The 22,019-nt window shown below is 38.3% G+C and overlaps 1 protein-coding gene across 15 annotated transcripts in view; it reads right to left on the reverse strand.

Annotated features, from left to right (window-relative positions):
- Positions 1-22,019, reverse strand: part of LOC127067432 (tyrosine-protein phosphatase Lar) — a 479,322-nt gene that overhangs the window by 140,887 nt on the left and 316,416 nt on the right. For 13 of the 15 annotated variants that reach the window (XM_051002292.1, XM_051002293.1, XM_051002297.1 and 10 more), the window contains 2 exons: positions 18,180-18,218; positions 1,452-1,583 (listed from right to left, as the gene is read on the reverse strand). In XM_051002292.1, the coding sequence (XP_050858249.1) occupies positions 1,452-1,583; positions 18,180-18,218 (171 nt within the window). The remainder of the gene's footprint in view (positions 1-1,451; positions 1,584-18,179; positions 18,219-22,019) is intronic. The other 2 variants (XM_051002303.1, XM_051002302.1) reach the window with 1 other exon arrangement.

The raw sequence follows: 22,019 nt of genomic DNA on the forward strand, positions 1-22,019 counted from the left end.
AATGTGTGTGTGTGTGTGTGTGTGTGTGTGTGTATATATATATATATATATATATATATATATATATATACTCTTTCACTATAGTAGCTTCGTATTGTTCGGAGTCCCACGAACAACTGACTATCTATTGTTTACTTCGACACGGAATACTAGGGTGGCTCTTAAGCTAATGTTTACATTCAGATTCGTATGGTGCGTATTACTTACGCACGCATACGTACGCGTTACAAGAATACACATACATATACATGTATTACATAGCCACATATACACATACATACACGCGAGTCAGACATGTACGCGGGATATAAATATTATTATGCAACGTTTACGTTGACCGTTGAAATGATTATATTATTATCATTCGACGACTTCTCGAGAAATATTGCATAGTATTTACATAGATAGAAAATAGACGCATCTACGTACATAGTATACATACATGTATCTATTTAATGTCAATGGAAATTATGATTACGGATGTTTATCTTCGTCCGTTCGTAATTTATTAAAATGATAAACGAAAGAAAATGTCGATGAATAAAAAGAAAGAGAGAGAGAGAGAGAGAGAGAGAGAGAGAGAGAGAGAGATAGCATAGTTTGGTTGTCTCGAAAATTACGGAAACAACACCTGCCACGTCTCACCTGCACACCCTCGACACTCGACACTCGACACTCGGTGTGCAAGAAGAGCAAGCAAGTGCGAAATCTAATTCGGAAGAGACAGATTGCACTTGTAAAATAGAGAGAGAGAAAGAGAGAGAGGAGTGATTGCCGGGTTGCTCGCGAAATACCCTCCTATCTGTCGTGAGTTTATCGTCGAGTAAAAAAGAAGAAAAAAAAAAGAAAGAAAAAGAAAAAGAGCAAAGAGAGAGAGAGAGAGAGAGAGAGAGAGAGAGATCAACGCTCGGTCGAATTTCAAAAGGATAGGATTGAAGAAAAAGCATAGAAACAAAAAAAATAAATAAATAAAAAAAAAAAGAAAAAGAAGAAATGAAAAGAACGAAGACAGAGTTCCTTAATCTCTCAATGGAATTTTCATTGAACCGTTCGGCATTATTCCGATCATAGATTTCGTTCCTCGAGCTTTTTCTCGAGGCCTCGAGAAAAGTTTCATTTCGAGCGGCGAATTCGCAACGCAGGATCAGTCGATCGAAGTAATGTAAGAGGAGGAAGAGAGAAAGAGAGAGGAGAGAAATAAGAGGGAGTCGAGTAGAACGGAGAGTAGAAGAGCTAGTGGTCCGATGGTTGCTCTCGAAAGGGGCCACTTTTTAACGGAAGTTATCGAAGAAGAGGAAGAAGAATAGGGGAGGGTGGAAAGAGAAAAAGCAAAAAAAAAAGAAAAGAGGAAGTAAAAAACTAAATAAAACAAAAAATAAAGAAAAAAAAATAGGAAAAAGAAATTAAAGAAAAAAAAAGAAGAAGAAGAAGAAGAAGGAGAGTAGACTTACGCGAAATTCTCTTGCCGTTTTTCCTCCAGTGTATTTGCGGGGGTGGTGCTCCCTGAGCCGTGCAAAAGAAACTCGCTATTCCGCCTGCCTTCACCTGCTGCGATTGAGGCCTCACCAGGATCGTCGGTGGATCTATGAACAGAGAACAAAAAAAAAGAACGTTTCGATCAGTAAACGAGAGACTTTTAATAAGGGATTTTTTTTTTTATTTTTACAGAACGAAAGTGAAAAATGAAAAGGATATAACAAAGGGGTTTAGCGAGTTTTGTTGGCGGAACAAAAAAAAAAAAGAAATCTAGAAAAACAAATAATTCATCCTCCCCCTTTAGCGCGCGATAGGAGAAAGAGAGATGGCTATACGTACGATCGATCTGTCATCGATCGATACTTGAATCAATTTACTCGTCGCTTTAATTCAATAATTTTTTCATTTCTTTTATTTTCTTTTTAATTTTCACAACTCCCTTTCTACTTTCCTCTTTTGTTAACGTTTCGATATTAGGTATTAACGTAGGATAGATCTCGTATAAACGAATTACAATCGAACGTGGAAAAAGAATGAATTAATACCGGTGCCTGGTATATCTTTTACAACAATAAAACAAAAGATGAAAAAAGAAATAGAAAAAGATAAAGTGAGAGAGAGAGAGAGAGAGAGAGAGAAAGAGAGAGAGAGAGAGAGAGAATAATGAAAATACAAAAAAAAGAAAATAAAAAAGAAAAAAAAAAAGAAAAATTCTTTCAACCACAGCGGCGATAGAACAGATCCAGAGAGAGAGAGAGAGAGAGAGAAAGAGAATCAGAAAATTGGCTTTCGGTTATACGAAGGTATCGCGGTTGACACGCTAATCGATGAAACGAGACGGCTTCAAAAATCGATTCTCAGAATCGTTTGGAAGGACGAAAGCACCGGACGATTTTATCGACGCCGGACACAGCCGGCCGGACGCGGCTACTCACGGGGTTGGCCCATTCTCTTTCTCTCTCTTTCTCTCCCTCTCTTTTCCTCTCTCTTTTGGTGAGCGAAATTAGTGGGATTTAGTGCGGCGGAAAGTCCAAACTACCTCGCCACGCTTTTACCCACGAATAAAGAGACGGCCGCGGCAAGATGGATGAACGCGACGCCATCCTTTGTCAGGACTGCGTGGTTTCCATCCCCATTCCACATCCCCCCTGCTGTTCCCCCTCTCCCTTCTCTTTCCATTCTCAACCTCTCTTTCCAGTCACGAAACGACAAGAGTGTGTGAGAGAGAGAGAGAGAGAGAGAGAGAGAGAGAGAGAGAGAGAGAGAGAGAGAGAGAGAGAGACGATTTCAGTTTATATATGCATATATACACATTACACACATACATATATGTATGTGTGTGTGTGTGTGTGTGTAAGAGAAAGAGATAGAAGTAGATAAAGATAGAGAAATGTAGTGGAAAAAGGAAAACGACGAGAAGAGTGAAAGAGCATCGAGATAACTGAGAGGGGATAAAGAGAGTAAAGATACGATGATATCTGGAACGAGAAAAGAAATAAGAGAAAGAGAGAGAGAGAGAGAGAGAGAGGGAGGGGGGGGGGAGATATGAAGAAAATGATTAGTAGAAGTAAAGTAGTAAATTGGTTTCGAAAATTGACAGGGTGAGAACTACCGAAATCGATGATAAACGTTTATGAACATTTTTCCACAATAGTAGCCGCTTAAATGAATATGCGTGAAGCAGCATCCGCCGCACATCGCCGGCGAATGAAGAGAAAAGCGCTTGTTGCCAGAGGTTTGTTGGATGTGTATGCATGCGCTTTTTATCTCATCATTTTATTGTCGAATACGTCTCTCTCTCTCTCTCTCTCTCTCTCTCTCTCTCTCTCTTTTATATATATATATATATATATATATATTTCTCTTTCTATCTCTTGCTCTTTCTCTTTCTCTCTCTTTATCTCCATTTCGTTTCACAATGGAACGCCACGAAAGGATTTTATTGTTTGGCTCCCGCTCAGGATAATGGATGATAATAAAACGTGATTCCCGGTGCGAAGTGCCGAAAGAACAGTTTTATATCAACGATTCGCGCGCTTCGAACTCATTCGAATGTCAAATTCTATGTACGTAGGTATGTATGTATGTATGCATGTATGTATATATATCTTTCTCTTTCTTTCTCTCTCTCTGTAGCGCGTAGACGAAAAATATCGACTCGACGTCATTAAAATACACCTTCGAGACACCATAAAACGTCTTGGAATTGTTCTATCGCAATAGTCGTCTCTCTCCTTTTTCGAGTATCGATAAAATCAATTTTATGGGACGTTTTTTCCTTCTACGTCTCTTTTTCCGTCTCTCTTTCTCTCTTTCTCTCTCTTTCTCCTTCTCTTTCTCTTTTTTTCTGGATTAAATCGAAAAGATAATTTTGCAAACGTCACGTCACGTCATGGAATACGTAATCGTAGAGAACGAATTGTAAAATTCATTATCGCGTAACGAAGGAACTACGTTTTGATTCCAATTTATATTTTCGTTAACCCAGATGGTTCTCGATGAAGAAACAAAATACAGAATATTGTGTACGTACGTGACAAAACGGATATTTCGATGATTCGTGAAAAATTTTGACCGATGTTTAATAATGTCGAAAACATTCAATAAACTATAGTATTTTCCTGTCTCGATCTATATGGATCGTTTGTTATATCATTATCTAATGGGATACGAGATACGTTTCGTGCTTGGATCACGATTTCGAAATAAACTAAACATTATTTCTATCTATCATGACACAGTTTATAATATTTGATCGAATCGTATTCATGGAAAATTTATATTTATATTTATGTATATATATATATACATACGTACATATACATATACGTACTTCACTATAAAGAGAAAATGTGCATTGTGAATTCGAACAAATTGCTGCCATTCGTTCGCAACAAGTCCATTAGTCGATTACGTTTATTCTACTTTGTTCGTTTCTCTCGAAAGCACGAAGATAAAGAAAATACGGTCAATAATCGAGAAATTCATTCGATCGGACGTGTCGAGAAAATTTTTTTTTCATTCTAGCATTTATATAAAAAGAAGAGAAATGAATAGAAAAAAAGGAAATTAAAAAAAAGAAAGAAAAAAAAAAAGGAAAATAAAAACGATCTATCAGATGTAACGAGTCAAATAATTTTTGTTACGTCTCTCTCTCTTATTCGATTCTTCATATTTCTGTGCTTTTTCAATGAATCATTTAAATAACCTATGAAGAGATATCTAGCACCAAAATGACTTTTCGAAATTGACGATCGCGTAAAGAGGATAAACACGATTCTGGTCGGACGACGATGAAATTAATTATTTTCACGTTCGATACGGTAAGCAATGGTGAATAGCGTCTATCTGGGTCGAAGTATCGCGGTTACAAAAATATCGAGTTGCTCTTCGACCATACTAAAGGGGATGAGAGGGTAGGATCGGGATCGTGGTCGTGGTCGTGGTCCTATAGGGGGAGGGTGAGAGGGAGAGGGGAGCAACGTGAAAGAGGTAATGCCTGAGAAAAGGTGAGAGCGACGATAAAACTCATTTTCGAAAATTTCAACGTGGTGTAATGGCGTGAGCTCGTTCATTCGAGCTAGCTAGCTAGCTAGCTAGCTCAGTTGGCCTCGATCGAGCCATTTCGTTCTAAATAGCTTCGAAGACTCTTTCGACATTACGGAGAATCCTTTATGGAGTAAGACCACGCTAGCATGGAGCTACACAAGAAAGAGAGAGAGAAAGAGAGAGAGAGAGAGATCGAGGTCAAGCTATGCTCGTTAAAATGTTAGTATGTATATGACCGAAAGAACAGGGTCACCGTATGTATGTATCCAAAGCTTAACAATTTTCCGAACGTCTTTATTCCTCTCTTCCGATCTTGACTAAAATCATTTTCTAATAATAGAAAAAAGAAAAAAAAAGAAAATGAAAAAGATGGAAGAAGGATCGTGCGAGATACGTATCATGAAATCGTTAGATCGAGAATAGAGAAAAATTTGCACGACGATCCTTAACAATTCTTCACAAAGACGATTGAAAAATTTTCCGATATTCGTCTTCGAAAAATAATAATTCAACGAATATAGAAAATAGATAGGTATACATGTACGTGTTTGTATGTGTATGTATGTATATATATATAAAGAAAACACGATGAAAGCGGTAATAGGATCTTTCTCTCTCTCTCTCTCTCTCTCTCTCTCTCTCTCTCTTTCTTTCTCTCTCTGTCTCATCCCTCTCTTTCACCCCTTCCCATCATCCCTTGTTGATCTACGAGTCTCGAATAATAAAACGTGAACGAACGGAATACAAATAGAATCGAATGGTAGGGAAACGTGAAACGCCGAATTAAATCAGCGAATTACATTGCGAATGATAATTCCACTCATTAAAAGTCGCCTTTATAACGCGTGTGTGTGTGTGTGTCTATATATACATATGGATACGTTCATAGATCCGTAGAAATATATGTATTAATTTGTTTTTCGATTTATATAACGATACTTTTGTTATCATTAATTATGAAAACATTACGAACGATAGCCATGATTCTTCGAAAATAATCTTTCCAATAGTAAGATACGAATCGTTTTGGGTGGTGTTCGATCTGTTTTAGTTTTAAGAGGGAGTGTAATAAAGTGTGAAATAAAGAGAGAGAGAGAGAGAGAGAGAGAGAGAGAGAGGTGGAAGTGGATAAGATATAAGGTGTTAGAGAGAGAAAGAGAGAGAAAATAGAAGAATAAAAAGGTCTTTGAAAAAGGTAGCGCGCGTGCCGGTGTTGTTTTAGGCAGAGACGTAAAGAGAGAGAGAGAGAGAGAATGAACGAGAGCGAATAGTAAAAGTGCTGGTAAAAGGACAACTCTGAGTGTACACAAAGATTAAACGCCAACGAAAATTAGATTGCGAAACGCAAGGCATGCCGGTGTCGCTTGCATTCCGTAAAATGAATGTCCCACCATTTTCAGACGTATTCTCCAGACGAAGGTTGAAATATACGAGGAAAGTATGGGTAGGAGGAAGGGAAGCAGCGTTGTACGATAGCTTGAGAAACGCATAAAACGTTAATAGAACTTATTATATTTATGAAATATAAAATAAAATATGTTAATACGATCGTACTCGTGGAATTATAATTATATCTTCAACTATGCGACGAGTAAAAACTATTAAAAGGAGGAGTATGATAATTGATAAGAAAATTATATTTCAGAGAGAGAGAGAGAGAGAGAGAGAGAAAGAGAGAGACGTTTATATATATATATATATATATATATATATATAGAGAGAGAGAGAGAGAGAGAGAGAGAGAGAGATAGAGCACATAGATATTTACTATCTAATAAAAAGATCGCTTTTAATTAACGATAGGAAGACCTTAAGATATATGTATATATATATATGGATTTTAAAAGAGAGAAAAAGAGAGAGAGAGAGAGAGAGAGAGAGAGAGAGAAAGTTTAATATTTCATACTTAAGTTTTCCTCCCATAAGTTTTGGATTTCATGTAAACTCGTTCATGAAAATTCTCTAGCTCGTGAAGAAAAAGTTTAACGAAGTCGAAAGAGACGACGACGACGACGACGACGACGACGAAAACGAGGACGACGAGGACGACGAGGACGACGAGGATGAGGACGAGGACGAGGACGAGGACGAGGACGACGGTCGGTACCGTTTTAACAGGTTAGTTGCATATTACCAAGTAGGTAGGTATGCTTTATGTACGCCGCGGTGCTTCGTAATTGAAAAAGTAGCCGATAACGTGGCAATCTGCATGCGATTTAAATAAAATTACGCGACTTTTGATCACGACGACGTCGGCATTTGGCCGACGCGTTATTCCGCGTTATCGGATTCATTATTAGAGATAATAACTACGATGCCAGCGGATAATAGAAGAGTTTGTCGAGGAGGAGGAGAAGGGAAGATGAAAAAGAAAGAAAGAATGAAAGAAAGAAAGAAAGAAAGAAAGAAACGCGAAAAAATGACAGACAGACAGCAGATAAGCGGATAAACAGATATACGGAAAGAGACGTAGAGAAGGAAAGAGAGAGAGAGAGAGAGAGAGAGAGATAGAGAAGATAGGTCAAACAGATGGACAGAAAGAAAAAACGAAGATAGAGAGAAAGATATAATAAAAAGGAAGAAAGAGACAGATGGACGGACAGTGAGACAGACGACGAATGGATGGATATAGAGACATATAGACAAATATATATATATATATATACACAGTTGGTGAAGGAAATATCGAATCGATATCGAACGAGCGATTAATTAGCGTGAAAGTGCGTAAACGCGGAAAGTACAGGGGTAACATTTTGCCGCGAAGCGAGCAAACGAGAACTAGATCCCCGCAAGCTGTTACACGGCACGTTATTACCCAAAAACGCAAAACAATTATACAATAACGCGTTATCGCCCCCGCTGGAATATTTCATCGCGACGAACTACTGCGCGCGTGCTTGCTTGCTTTCGTTCGTTCGTTCGTTCGTTTCCATACGTAGAAAATGTAGAGAAGGGTGAGTACGGAAGGTGGCTGCGGAAGCGAGGTTGGGATTGTGAAAGTGGTGAAGAGGGTGGTACAAGGGTAGAAGTGGAGTGAGATGAGGGTGAGGGTGGGGGTAGAAACGATCGGTCCCCGAGTAACGGGGCACGTGTCACGGACGGAGGACGAGGGTGCGTAAATGTGGACGACTGGCCAGCCGACTGGTTGGTCGGCCTCGTTTATGGAAACGAAACGGATGGTAATTACGAATCGAGAGGGGGTAGTCGTTTTGAATAGCCAGCTCCTCTCTCTCTCTCTTTCTCTCTCTATTCTACTCTACTATACTATACTATACTGTACTATACTATACTGTACTACCATCGTTGAATTCGAAAGAGGAACCGGCTCGCGCGAATTTCTCTCGTACGAATTTTCGACGTTCCGAGGATCCGGTCGATATGCTGCGCGGCGTGGCGCTGCAATTTCCGATGCAGCTGCAGCTTGCCCACCAACTCTCTCTCTCTCTCTCTCTCTCTCTCGACCGTTCATCGATTGTAAACGTGTGATGGTCTAACGATGATGTTCGCCCAACGGAAAAGTAGGATACAACGTACGCCCACGCGAAAGAGAGGGAAAGAGAAATGGAGAAACGAGTGTAAATTCCGAGAACAGGTCTGCTTTATCATAAATAATTACACGAACCTTATCAACATTTTCGTGTATCGAAATACATGCAGCATTCCGGCAAACGAACCGATTTCGTCGTTTCGTCATTACTTTTCGTTCCCTCGGCAGGAACGGCAAATATTAATTTAATTTAAATGGGATTCCCTCCGCTTCGTGCTTTCCTACGTTTTCCTTCCGTCGATCGAGGTTAAGCGGAGGAGGAGAGGGAGAAGGGAGTAAAAGGGAATCGTTCGCTCGCCTACGAAATTTCAATTGGATTCCAGAGTAAGCATGAAAAAAAGAAAAGAAACAAAAATGAAAAAAACAAAAAAATACAAAAAATATTGATTCTTAAGCGCTTCCCCTTTTAAATCCGACTCATCGTCATTTCTAAATAATTAATTTGCTTCTCCTTTGTTACCTTCCTTTTTTCTTTCCTTCTCTCTCTCTCTTTCTTCTTCTTTATTTATAACATCTACTTATTAGTGTCATGCAGTAATAAGGTCGATTCTATAATTTCGAAATAGATGAGAATATTTAATACCGATATCGAATATTATCGTTTCGCGGCGAGTTGTCGTACGAACGGGGAACATCATTATTAGCGATTATTATTTAAACGGATTTCCTGGTTCATTAGATACTCTCGTATAAACGCGCATCGATTTACTTACTCGCCGTTTCGACTTCGGTCTCTTCATCGGATCGAAAAGCTATTAAAACAACGAGTCGTACGGATTAATTACGATTTCCCGAACGAGAGCTGGCATCAATGATCGATGCTCGTTGAAAGATAAGCTTGGAAAATATACGTATGTAGGTATGTATGTATATCTCTGTAGAATAAGAGGAAGATTATTTTCATGGCGATCCATCGATCGATCGATCCTACTGTACGCAAAATTGTACATTCGTTCGTTCGTTCGTTCGTTCGTTCGTTCGTTCGTTCGTTAAATTCGAGGATTCGTATATCGTTCGACCTAGGAATATTTAAAAGATCGAATGTACTTTTGGAGGAAGAGTATATAAAATATGGTGATTCGATTAATGAGAAAGACGTCGGGATATTTTTTTCTAACAAACTCTGCACGCGTTCGCACACACGATGTTCGTTCTCTCTTCTACCGACTGGTTAGAACCGACGACAAATCGATAATATCACAATGGAAAAATTACTAGCGTAGGAAGCTTAACTCGAACGGTCGCGTTAATCGAGTTTTACCACTCTGCCGACATACTCCCTGTACGAGCCGCGTACCTGGAAATAATTCGATAAATAAAATTCAGACGCGAACAATAATCCGTTTGGTCGCGCGTCTACCCTTAATTGAAAGCTCGAGATACGTTTACGTTCTTCAATATATATATATATATATATATATATATACATATAGCTATGTACCTATGTACATACTATAGAACGTAATAGTCCTACTACGTTCCATACACACAAACATATACAATCCATTACTACCACCAATTCTTTCAGTTTTCTTTTTTCCCTTGTTTCTTCTTTTTATCAACGAAACGCAACGAACTCAACGACGACGACGACGACGACGACGACGACGACGACGTCGGCAAAATTTCAATTTATTCTCCTTTGGAATTAAAGCGTCCATTACACCGTAACTTCATCTCTACCGCCTCGAGCTCCGCTTTACCGCCACTCATTTCCCCCCACCCACTACTTCTCAACCCTCTCCGCACTCTCTCCAAGCGTACTTTTCCTCGTCGTCACCTCGGTTGCTCTTTCTTCTGCGATAAAGTTAAAACCCACCAACACGGCACGGGTTTCCTAGTAGTAGCAACAGCAACGGTTCTGCAACAGCAGCCAGGCCTTCCTTGCTTACCACCACGTTCTCTTTCTTTCTCTCTTTCTCTCTTTCTCTCTTTCTCTCCTTCTCTCTCTCTCTCTCTCTTTCTCTATCTATCCTCAACCTCGTTCACCGACTGAAAAGCGACTCGATCTCTTCGTACCACTACACTACTACTACTACAATTCAACCTTCGTTACTCTACTACCACCGTTAAAACTACAACTCCACGTTAGAGAGTCGCGATTTGTCTCTTCCAGGATTATCCCGCGCTTTTCTACTTTCCTTTAATGAGATAAACAACGATAGTCAACGCGCAGAAAGAAGAAAAAGGAGAGAAACGGACTTTCCTCGATGTCTTCTTTAACCTCTCTCCTTCTTATGCCACGTTTCTCATTAACTTTGCGCTTTGTTCATCTAACCGGGCGAGTTAGAATCGTTCCGCAATAATTAATAAAGGAATGTTGGAGGGTAGGTATTGTTCATCTTGTAGAAAATTAGTCGAGCTTCTTTGTAAACGTTTTGTTTTTCTTTTTTCTTTTTTTTTCTTTTTTCTATTTTTCTCTCTCTTTTTTCTTTCTTCTCTTTTCTTCCTTGCAAATCTCACTAACGAATCTTTTTTAACGATTATAATGAATGAATGAATGAATGAATGAATGAATGAATGAATGAAATGTTTCTTATCAAAGATCAAATACGTTAGACTGCAGCTAATAGTTTTTTGAAATAAATTTATATTTCATACGAATATGAATATATATATACATACAACGAATAAACGAGTATGAACGAACGAACGAACGAACGATCGAACGACTATAATTTTTCCTTTCAAAGATCAAACGCGTCCGATCGTAATCAATAGTATTTTTCAACTGAACATACTCTCGTATAGTGGAGTCTTTTTTCTGAAAATTCCATTCCATTTTTGTTTTTTTGCAAAGCTTTGCAAATCTCACGAAAAGAACCTTTGTTTTTTTAATCCTGAATACGGAATCGAGAACGATTATAATGAATGAATAAATGAATGAATTAATTAACGTACGAACGAACGAATGAAATTTTTCTTATCATGTATGAAACCCTTTCGATCGATTTGTGTTGTAAAAAGAGAAAGAGAAAAAAAATGATCCTCGAAGAATTGATCCTTGAAAGAAAATACTGGTATTACAATCAAGAGAAATAGGTATTACGATGATTAATCCAGGTTACCGTGCTCACCAAGCTCAACCTGAATTTCGCGGCCGCTGAATCGATGTTTTGAACTCGGACCTCGCTTTTGAAGCCGCGTGCACCACGCGAGCTCGAACATAGTTTGGATAATGATCACGAAAGCATAGAAAGCCGCGTCGCACGCGTGCCGCGTCTTCGAATAATTCTGCTGCTCGGCTATTATGCGGCTGACCTCTCATTCCCTCGATAACACAAATACATAGACGAAAGAGAGAGAGAGAGAGAGAGAGAGAGAGAGAGAGAGAGAGAGAGAGAGATCTATCTGTATTATCTATCTCTTTCTCTCTCGTATATGAACGAGATAATATAGAGAGAAACATTGAGATCATCGAGTTTCGACGTGCTTTACTCGGTGCACTCATCGTTGATGGGACTCGTTGTTGATTTCTATGACATTTTCGCACGTGCCTCATAGAAAGAGAAAGATAGATATAGGATGCATAGAGAAAGATATGTGTATGTGTGTGTGTGTGTGTGTGTGTGTATAGGAAGGTAAGAGGAACTTCGTACGGAATAGTACAAGTAGGCTTTTGATACGTATGCAAAGCGATTGTGTTTAACCAACTTCTCGACTAGAATTTCCATTAGACTAGGACGACACGAGAATAAAGAGAGAAGAGAGAGAGAGAAAGAGAGAGAGAGAGAGAGAGAGTGCAATGAGAGAAGGAGAATCGTAGATATTTTGGTGAGACCGAAATCGTCGAATGATTTCGAATCAACGCGTCTGGTAGCCCGAATAATTCAATTTGAATATGTATATCGGTTCTGCAGCGGCCTATACGCGAAAACGAGTACGAGCTTACACGTCAACAAGTGAGTGAGTGAGTGAGTGAGTGAGTGCTTTCCATAGTAGTTCGATCCTTGCAAACTATTTACACGGTTCACTGACTGGTACCGAGTTCGATCCTGGTCGAGAAGCTTCTTTGCACACGGAAAACGATCATTATTTTTTTTTCTCTTCTTCCTCTTTTTTTCTATTCTCTTTCTCTCTCTTTCTCTCTCTCTCTCTCTTTTTTGTTTTATGTATATATATATGTGTATGTGTGTAAGTATGTGTGCACGAACCGCACGATCACATATACGATTTCTCGCGAGATGAATCAAAATCGAAATTGATTATCGATCCTTCGGGTATTCGCTTGAACAAGTGAAAGATAATATGGCGTTTAATATGGAAGAGTAATTAAGAAAAGTAAAAGATGATTGTATGAGTAATTTGACAGAGTGAGGAAGATAGATAGATAGATAGATAGATAAATAGAGAGAGAGAGAGAGAGAGAGAGAGAGAGAGAGAAAAGGATGAATAGAGCGTAATAAGAGGAAAAGTGAAAATAATAAGGCCGACTAAGATAAAACTACGTACTTTGTAGAGCTGCCTTTAGAAATGTAGGAAAAGAAGGATAGATTGAGAAAGAGAGAGGAAGAAAGAGAGAGAGAAAGAGAAGATTCATGAGAAAAGATAAAAACAGCTACCAAGAGACAACGGTTGACAATGTAGCAGTATAAAACAAAGCGACGGAAGGGTTGGAAGTTAAAAACGAAGAGAAGAAAGCGGGAAACGTCGGGACGTTATCGAAGTCCGATAAAAAGTCCCGGAGAAAAGTCGCGAGTGAAAATCGCGCGTAATCAAAAGTGTCCTTACAATTTGTCCATGTCGAAAATGTCCTATTAAAAAGTTGCAAGTAATTATGTGTTTTTGAGGAGGGTAGAAAAAGGTCAAAGAAAGAAAGAGAGAAAGAAAGGAAGAAAAGAAAAGAGAGAGAGAGAGAGAGAGAACGAAAAAATGAAAAAGGAGAAGAAAAATAAAAAGAAAAGAAAACATTTTTTATTCTTCCCTCCCCTCCCACCCCTAACACCCAAAACGCCCATCCGAAACGTCGAATTTACGAAGGTCGCGCGTCGTCCCGGAATGCACAACGTTTGCGACGCTTTGCGAACGTTTTCGTTCCTCTTCTTTTCATCGAGCTTCCACCTTCCTTTTGCCCATCCAGGAAGCTTTCAACCGGCAACACGAGAAAGTTTCTTTACGAGCAACGCGACGCTGATGGTGGCGCACTGTGTGTTGAAAAGGGAAAGAGCGAAGCGAGCGATAGATAAAGAGAGAGATAGAGAGGTAGAGGTAAGAGATATATATATATAGAGAGAAAGAGAGAGGGAGGGAGAGAGAAAGAGGATGAAGTTGCAGGGTCTGTGTCAACTATCCCGTCGCCACCCTCTCTTTAAGAGGGTCTCCATGGGGGTGTATAATGCCAAGCGGGATGCGACCAAGAATGCCGGCGGGCCTGCGCTAAATTTATGCAAATGTATGCCGGCAATATTCTAAATAAGTAGGTACCTTCTGCTATACTACTCCTCCCCTTTCTCTCTCTCTCTCTCTCTCTCTCTCTCTGTCTGTTTCTCAACCTCTCTCCTTTAGCAGTAGTTCAAGCTTCTTCTCTTAAGACCCGCCCTATTTCGAAGACGTTCGACGAAAACCATCCGAACCAACTGGCATCATGAAAGGCAGAATATTTCGTGGTTTGTCTGTCTGTCTGTCTGTCTGTCTGTCTATCTATCTATCTAGATCTCTGTCTGTTTGTCTACTTACTTTCCTGCCTTACTGACTGTCTGACTGACAAAATAGGGAAAGATATGCAATAGAAACGAAAGTGAAGTATGAACTGGCAAGAGAATGTATGTATGTATGTATGTGTTTGATGTGGAATTTCGAAGGTCTCTCTCTTCGCTTTCTACCAAGTTAAACGTACAAATTAACATTTCTTCTTCCAACTCGTCTCAACGTAGTATCCTATGTATGCATCGGGTCTACTCTTAACTATCGTTCTTCCAACATCTAGTTGTTTCCGTTTTCGCCGATTAGACCATTCTCCTTCCCTAGTTTATCAACGATGTCGCTTAATAATACCACCGTGTATAGGAACGTTGATAAGAAACAACAAGGTGAACCGACCGTAGTAACCCTACGCTTTCGTGTTATTGGTGAACGTAAGAGAGATGAAGAGAGCGAGAGAGAGAGACAGAGAGAGAGAGAGAAACTGTTTTTAGGGTTGCTTCCTATTGTTTGTTCACTTGGAAACTTGTTATATTGTATAACGGGATATAGAATGGAAATGCATACCGAGCAACCAACCACCTACGTTTCTTTACCGTAAGATATTCCGTTTCTATATAAACGATAATTATAATTGTAATAATAATAATGATAATGATAATAATAATAATAATGATAATGATGATAATAATAATAATAATAATAATATTGTGGAAACATGGGAAAACGTAGATAATGAAACATTAGTATAAAGAATAATACGGAATTGCATTAACCCTTTTTTCCGAAGTTTCAAGACAATTAAAGTACTTTTAACCGCGTAGTATGAAAATATTATCTTGATTATCAAACCCCCATAACCGTGGATTCTTTCTGGGCTTATGAAAGCACGTATAGTCAAAATAAGTTAGCCACACTTTTTACACGCCACGTATTTATTATTTCTTTTATTTTTATTCTTTTTTATTTTTGCTTTTTCCGACGAGACTTTCCTCCCACGATAACTCGAATATTTAGAGAGAAGAATAAAAAGAGGAGGAGGAGGAGGAAGAATAAAAAAAAAAAAAAAGACGTAAAAAATACAAAGAGAAAAGAAGAAAAAAGAAAGAGCGAAGAAAAGCAAAGCAGCATTGGAAAAGACTAGTCCGTCTTTTTCATCATTGATTCATTGCCAGAACATAAGGCTTCATTATCGCCCTTATTAAAGCGTACGCGTTACTTCTTACGTGATAATAAAGTAGGGACAAAGGGAAAAAAGCCGATTTAATAATATCAAAAGACGGAATCGGATCGTTCTTAATTAAGAACTTCTGTTTCTAGGGGGAACGACGAAAAAAAAAAGAAAAAGAAAAAGAAGAAGAAAAAGAAAAAGAAAAGGATAGGATAGAAGAAGAAGAAGAAAGAAAAGAAAGAAAAAAGAAGTCAAGAAGAAGGAAAAAAAATAGAGGGGAGAACAAAGAGAAAAATAAAAAAATAAAAAAAGAAAATAAAAAGGAAGAAAAAAAAATAGGCCAAACGAAGAATTAGATGGGAAGAACGATCGATTATAATAGTTTCAAAGTAGATAAAGCTTGAACGGACGGATTAGAGGAAAGGTCCGCGCAGCGTGCACACGTTTAGCAGGCCTAATCAGCAGCTAGGCGTTTTAACGCGGTTAATTGCGCTTCAATTAACTGGTCGCTCGCTCGCTCGCTCGCTCACTCGCTCGTTCACCTTTCGCACACCTTCGCACATTTTCTCATCGTTGTTGGCAACGTTACGCGGAACTTTTGCAATCGTCGTCATCGTCCTCGACGTTGTGCGTCGAGCGCAATTAAGGGCTTGAACGTTCCGTTAGAGAAAGAGAGAGAGAGAGAGAGAGAGAGAACTCTGACGAAGTTATATCGAAGATAATTGGCCAATTATAAATTTCGAAGCGGCGATATTATTAAAAGTCCAATAGGAAAATTTTCGTGTCGAAGTAGGGAGAGAGCTTCGATACGTTCTAAACGTTAAACGAAAGAAAAAAAAAAAAAAAAAAAAAAGAAAAAAGAAACAGCAAAAAAGAATATATACACAATAGACGAATAAAATATTTACAACAGGAATAAGCGACCTTTTGAAAAGGAATTTGTACTTGAAAGATTGTATATTAAATTCGCCGATGAAATATCGAATAACTTTTTGTGTGAGAAATTGTTTCGATTGTTTCTTCGTTTTTTTTGTTTTTTATTCTTAGTTTTCTCTCATTTTTCCTTAGCTCTCTTTCGATACCAAAACGATTGCGCTATTGGTATCACAGATTTCGTAGGAAATATCTCTCTCTCTCTCTCTCTCTCTTTCTAGCTGAGAATAAATCATGAAATCAATCGAGATACATAACGGTTGCGGTGTCGTAAATAAAATGTGCCAGATATCGTCGAGCAGGTGGTGGTAGTGATGGTGATTGCGATGGTGATGGTAGTAGTGGTAGTAGTGGTCCGGCATAAAGCCGCGGACTCGACTGTTCGACGACGATGGTCGAGAGAGAGAAAGAAAAAGAGAGAGAGAGAGAGAGAGAGAGAGATATAGAGGGAGGGAAACAAAGGGGTGAGAGGGTTGGGAAACAAATGACAGTGCATAAACGAGGTAGAAACATTCGAAAGTTGCTCGACGCATGAACTACGACACGATGGCTCCCGCGGCAAATTTGAAATTCAAAGCGTCCTGAAAGAAAGATAGAGAGAGAAAGACAGAGATAGATAGAGAGAGAGAGAGAAAGAGAGAGGGAGATGGTGATAAGAGCACCGTGCACGCTCGACCTATCTTTCTCTTTTTCTCTCTTTCTCTTTCTCTTTCTCTTTCTCTTTCTCTTTCGGTCGGACCTCTCTCGCGGTGTAAAAATACACATTAACGAATTTGAAATTTAGATCGGAACGCTCGCCGTGAGTGAAATTGAGTGGAGAAGCTCGAAAACAGGCCGATTCACGAGGCCACTTTTCATACGTTTAAACGTGAAACCACGTGAAAAGGGGAACGTGGTCTGGTAGTAATTATTCCAATAATGTATATACGATATTGATAAGGGCAGTCCTCCCACCATCCTCTCTTTTCTCCTTTGGAAATTTAGCTACGTTCTCTGGTCGGTCAATAATTGGATAAAGCGACTACGAGATACGAGACAAACGAAATTTTACATCATTTATTTTTCCTCTTTGGTTTAAAAAAAAAAAAGAAAATAAAAAAGAAAACAGGGAAAAGAAAGGAAAGGGACGACGAATAAATCGGCACGAACTTTTTAATTTATGTTAGATAGTTCAAAAGTGTTCTATCGATCGTACAAGGCCGATTAATTGAACGTGTTTCGAACGTGCCGAGAAACGCAACAAGTGCGTATAAAAGGAAAAGAATGATAATCAAAAAAAAAAAAAAAAAAAAGAAAAAAGAAAGATTAAAAAGAAGAAGAAAAAAAAAACAAAAAGAACGAAAGAAATTGTAAGGCACAAATGAGAGAGAAATCTCGAGAGAACGATTTCTGTATAAAAACGTCCTACCTATACGCATAGAAATATATTCATCTTTGAGAAAAATTATTCGAAGAGATGAAAAATAGGGGGAAGCGAGCGAGAAGGGATGGAGAAACGCTTTAATGCGTCTCTGAAGAGAAAAAAGAGAAAAAAAGAAAAAAAGAGAGAGAGAGAGAGAGAGAGAGAAAGAGAAAAAAAAATGCATAATAAAATACACGCAAAGTTACGATAAAAAGAGGTATAGCGTGTAAATTTCACACGCGCGCCAAGTTGGGGGAGGGAGGGAGGGGGTTGGGTGGGAGAAATGGTAACATGAAAATGTTCTTAAACATTAAAACGTGTTTCTCAACGCGTTTTTTTTTCTTTTTTTTTCTTTTTTATCGATTTACGTCTCCCGTTTATAAGATACATAAAATCGATTGAAAATAATTGCTTAAAAGGAGAGAACACGCATTTCGATGCGACGCATGCGTACTTACTTGTCATGTACGTGATGTATTGTGAGTCGCTGATGTTTCCTGAAAGAAAGTCGTTGAGTCGAGTTGTTCATGGTCGGTCGGCAACACGCTATAAACGTTGGGTCTCCATCGAATAAAATCGTACAGAACTTGTTCTTTCGTATTAGTTGAATTGATAGCTTTTATTTTTCTTTTTTTTTCGTTTTCTTTTCCTTCTTTATTCTTCCTTTTTCTTTCGAGAATTACGACTCGAAGAATTAGTCGAATCGTTCGGTACTTCGAATTCAATCCGCGATCTGATCGAACTTATCTCGATCCTATTGAATATTTAATATATTAGCAGCTGGTTTTTTTTTTCTTTTTTCTTTGTTTTTTGAATAAGAAGTATGTTCGGTCTGGGTAAGTAAGTAAATAGATTATATGTTGTAAGAGAAAAATATTAATTCGAGAAGAGTTCGTTCATTATTCGAAAGGCGGATCATCGATCGGTTCAATTTAATTTTATTAGCAATAAAAATTATTTTTTTATTAATAATTATGTTTATATATATATAAGAGATTCTTCTTTACATGCTATTTACATAAATACAAAAGAGCGATCGAATTCGATCATTCATCATTCTAAAAATCCAAATCGCGAGAATCTTGGCTCAAGGTAATAGATGGAGAAAAAAAAAAGATGGACGAATGAGGAAAGGAATTGATTTTACGAAGAGCTGTTCTTCTTGAATTTCGAATTGGTCTCGTAAAAAAAAAGAGAGAGATGGATAGAATACGATGGTAGAATATAGCTTTTGACACGAGTCTTGCATTATTCGATAATATTCTTCAACGTTCGTCTTATATATACATATGTATATAGATACACACACATATATATATACACACATATTATCATTTCTAAAAAGAAGAAACATTCTAAGCGAATAAAACTCGGAGTTATTGGGAAAATATGTCTGGTTGTATAACAATAGAGAAAGACAGAAAACGTGCGAAAAAGAGAAAGAGAGAAAGAGAGAAATAGAGAGAGAGGGGGGGGGGAATAAAAAGCCGTAAAAAGAGAATGAGTAAGAGAGGGTTGACGTAAACTCTTGGAAAACACGGAAAAGAGTAGGGTGGTCGATTCGCGAGCAGCCGGTGCACGGGGGTGTTCTATGTAGCTTCGCTCGAGAGCCGTGAAAGCTCTCGAAAAAGTGTGAAAGCTCGAGAGAAAGAAAGAGAGAGAGAAAGAAAGAGAAAGGTAGGACGTACGCGTGCGTGCTCTCTTTCTTTCTTTCTTCTTCTTCTTCTTGTTCTTCTTCTTCTTCTTCTTCTTCTGTTTCTACTTCTCTTTCTTTCTCTCTCTTTTTCTTCGAGCCAACTAGCACGACCTAAACGATCTTTCTCTCTGTTTTCTGACTAAACGTTCATTATTCTTTCCGGCGCTCGACTTTGTTTTCATTCGATTTATGTAGGAAAATATATGAATTGCTGATAAAAGAGCTCTCTCTCTCTCTCTCTCTCTCTCTTTTTCTTTTTTATCGCTCCTTCCTTCCTTCCTTCCTTCCTTCCTTCCTTCCTTCTTTTCTTTCTTTCTTTCTTTCGTTCTTGCTTTTATCGAACATACATTTACTCGATATCGGAATATATTTGAGAATAGATTGCGGGGAAGGTCTCGTGCAGGTTTTTTAAAGAGAAACCTTTAGAAGGCAACGAACGAAGGTATATTACCATCAGATTTCAGAGATTCCTTTTTCGATTTTCTATAAAGGATATTTTTCTTCCGTCTGTTCTTCTATCACCGAGGAAGAAGAGTTTAACGACGATAAGGAAATCCAAAAGGAAAAGGAAAACGAAGAGTTAACTTTAAAATGGGATCATCATAGGCGAAACGTAATTTCTAGAAAGCTTTATTCGCGATCGAATTTGACGTTCTCCTCCTATCGTTTTCATAAATAATCTTCTGATAATCTGTATACTCTATATACATATATGTATATAAATAATAATATATACAAACTTCCATCGATATATTAATTATTGGAAATGCTAGGGATTATGTATACGCTTCTATATACACGTACACTTATCGACAAAAGTTAAGAAACAAAGTAATCGTTCTCTCTTGCATTTTTACACAATATTATTTATATTCTTTGCTTTCCGAGATACATAAATCGAGATTAAAAATAGCGTAACGAAGTATCATCTCTCATTATACTATTTTTCTTTTTTTATTTTTAACGTCGAAAGATAAAGATGAATAGAGAACGTAAAGATCATCGAAACGATAACTTTTTACTTTCTTACTTTCATCGCTAAGTGTTATAAGAGAAAAAGAAAAAGACTGATAGAAAACTACGAGTAGAAATAGAAACGGAGAGAGAAAGACCCGTTAGTCGTACCACTTGGTTCGTTCCCTTTGCCAAAGACAATGGCGTATCGCGTTTCATCGGTGTACGTTGTCTCAATAGAGAGAATATTAATTTCGCGGATGGTGTATATTCTCTCTCTCTTTCTCTCTCTCTCTCTCTCTCTCTCTCTCTGTCTCTAGATAGTGCAACATCGACGCGATGTGTCTTCGAAGCACGGCGGCCACGACGATGGAGGGAGAAGAAGGGGTGGTTGGGTGGATGGAAGATAGTGGGGGCAATGGCGGCTCGTAGATGTAAATTAACTTTGAGAAACAATCTTGCTGTTAACTCACCGTATAATAACGCGAGCGCATGGTATCGGTGTTCCTGCCCTATCTCACCCTTGCTACCTTGCTCTACCATCCCTTCCACCCCTTTCTCCTCCTCCTCTTTCTTCCTTGCCTACCCCATCTATCTATCCACCTCTCTCTCTCTCTCTCTCTTTCTCTCTCTCTCTCTCTGTATTTCTATCTCTTTCTATCGTATATACCTTTGGACTCACCCTCTTGCAACATCGGTAGTATCAGTAAGCCCTACAGGGATACCTTTCCACCTTCCATTATATACAATGGATACGTGAGACTTCCTTAACCGTACCGACGATTTCCCGTTACACCATTGAACGTATCGAGCGAGACGATACGTTACGACTTCCCTCCTCTTCTACGAGACTCGAATAAGAGAATCGATCGTGCGCAAACACTCGATATCTATGTGCATATAATAATATCTTATATACCATCTATACAGATACGTTACGTACACCGACATCTCGATTTCATGCCGAATATAATATAATACGGAGTTTCTCAATCCGTTCGTATATTTACCGCGTAGAGTTATATCTCCTTTCATACGTTCCCTTCGTGCATTCGTCTTTCTATTATTTTTTCTTCTTTTCTTTTTCTTTTTTTTTTTTAAAGGTACGATCGTAATACCCATCAGCAATTGTTCGGATTTATGTTTAGAACGAAGGTGGAAAGAGAGAAGGTAAAAAATAGAAAAGGGATGGCGAACGATCTCTCCAATTTTTCTGATCCACTTTCTGTTTCTCTCTCTCTCTCTCTCTCTCTTTTTTTTTTGTTTTTTTCATTTCTGTTTCTCTTTTTTTTTTTTCATCGCACGAAGCTTCAAAAACGTGTTCGGCGTGTTTGAAAGGAAGGAGAAAAATGGAAGGAAAGAGACAAAATTAAAAAGAGAAAAAGGATATTATTACGATCTTCTAAATACGAAACGCTTACGATCCATTATAAATCTTTTTTCCTTTTTTTTTTTTTTTTCTTCATACCCTTCGTAATTAAGCGGAATTTGACGCTTATGTTCGTCCATCTTCGATCAACATTTTTAATGTAGTAACTCGCAACTCGGATTTCATTTCGAACGTTCGTTTCAATTTTGAAACGTTGGATAATTGTATTTAGGACGAAACGGACCCGTATACCATTGTATCTGTGTGTATGTGTATGTG

Source organism: Vespula vulgaris, chromosome 11 (genome assembly GCF_905475345.1).
Source record: "Vespula vulgaris chromosome 11, iyVesVulg1.1, whole genome shotgun sequence".
NCBI lineage: Eukaryota > Metazoa > Arthropoda > Insecta > Hymenoptera > Vespidae > Vespula > Vespula vulgaris.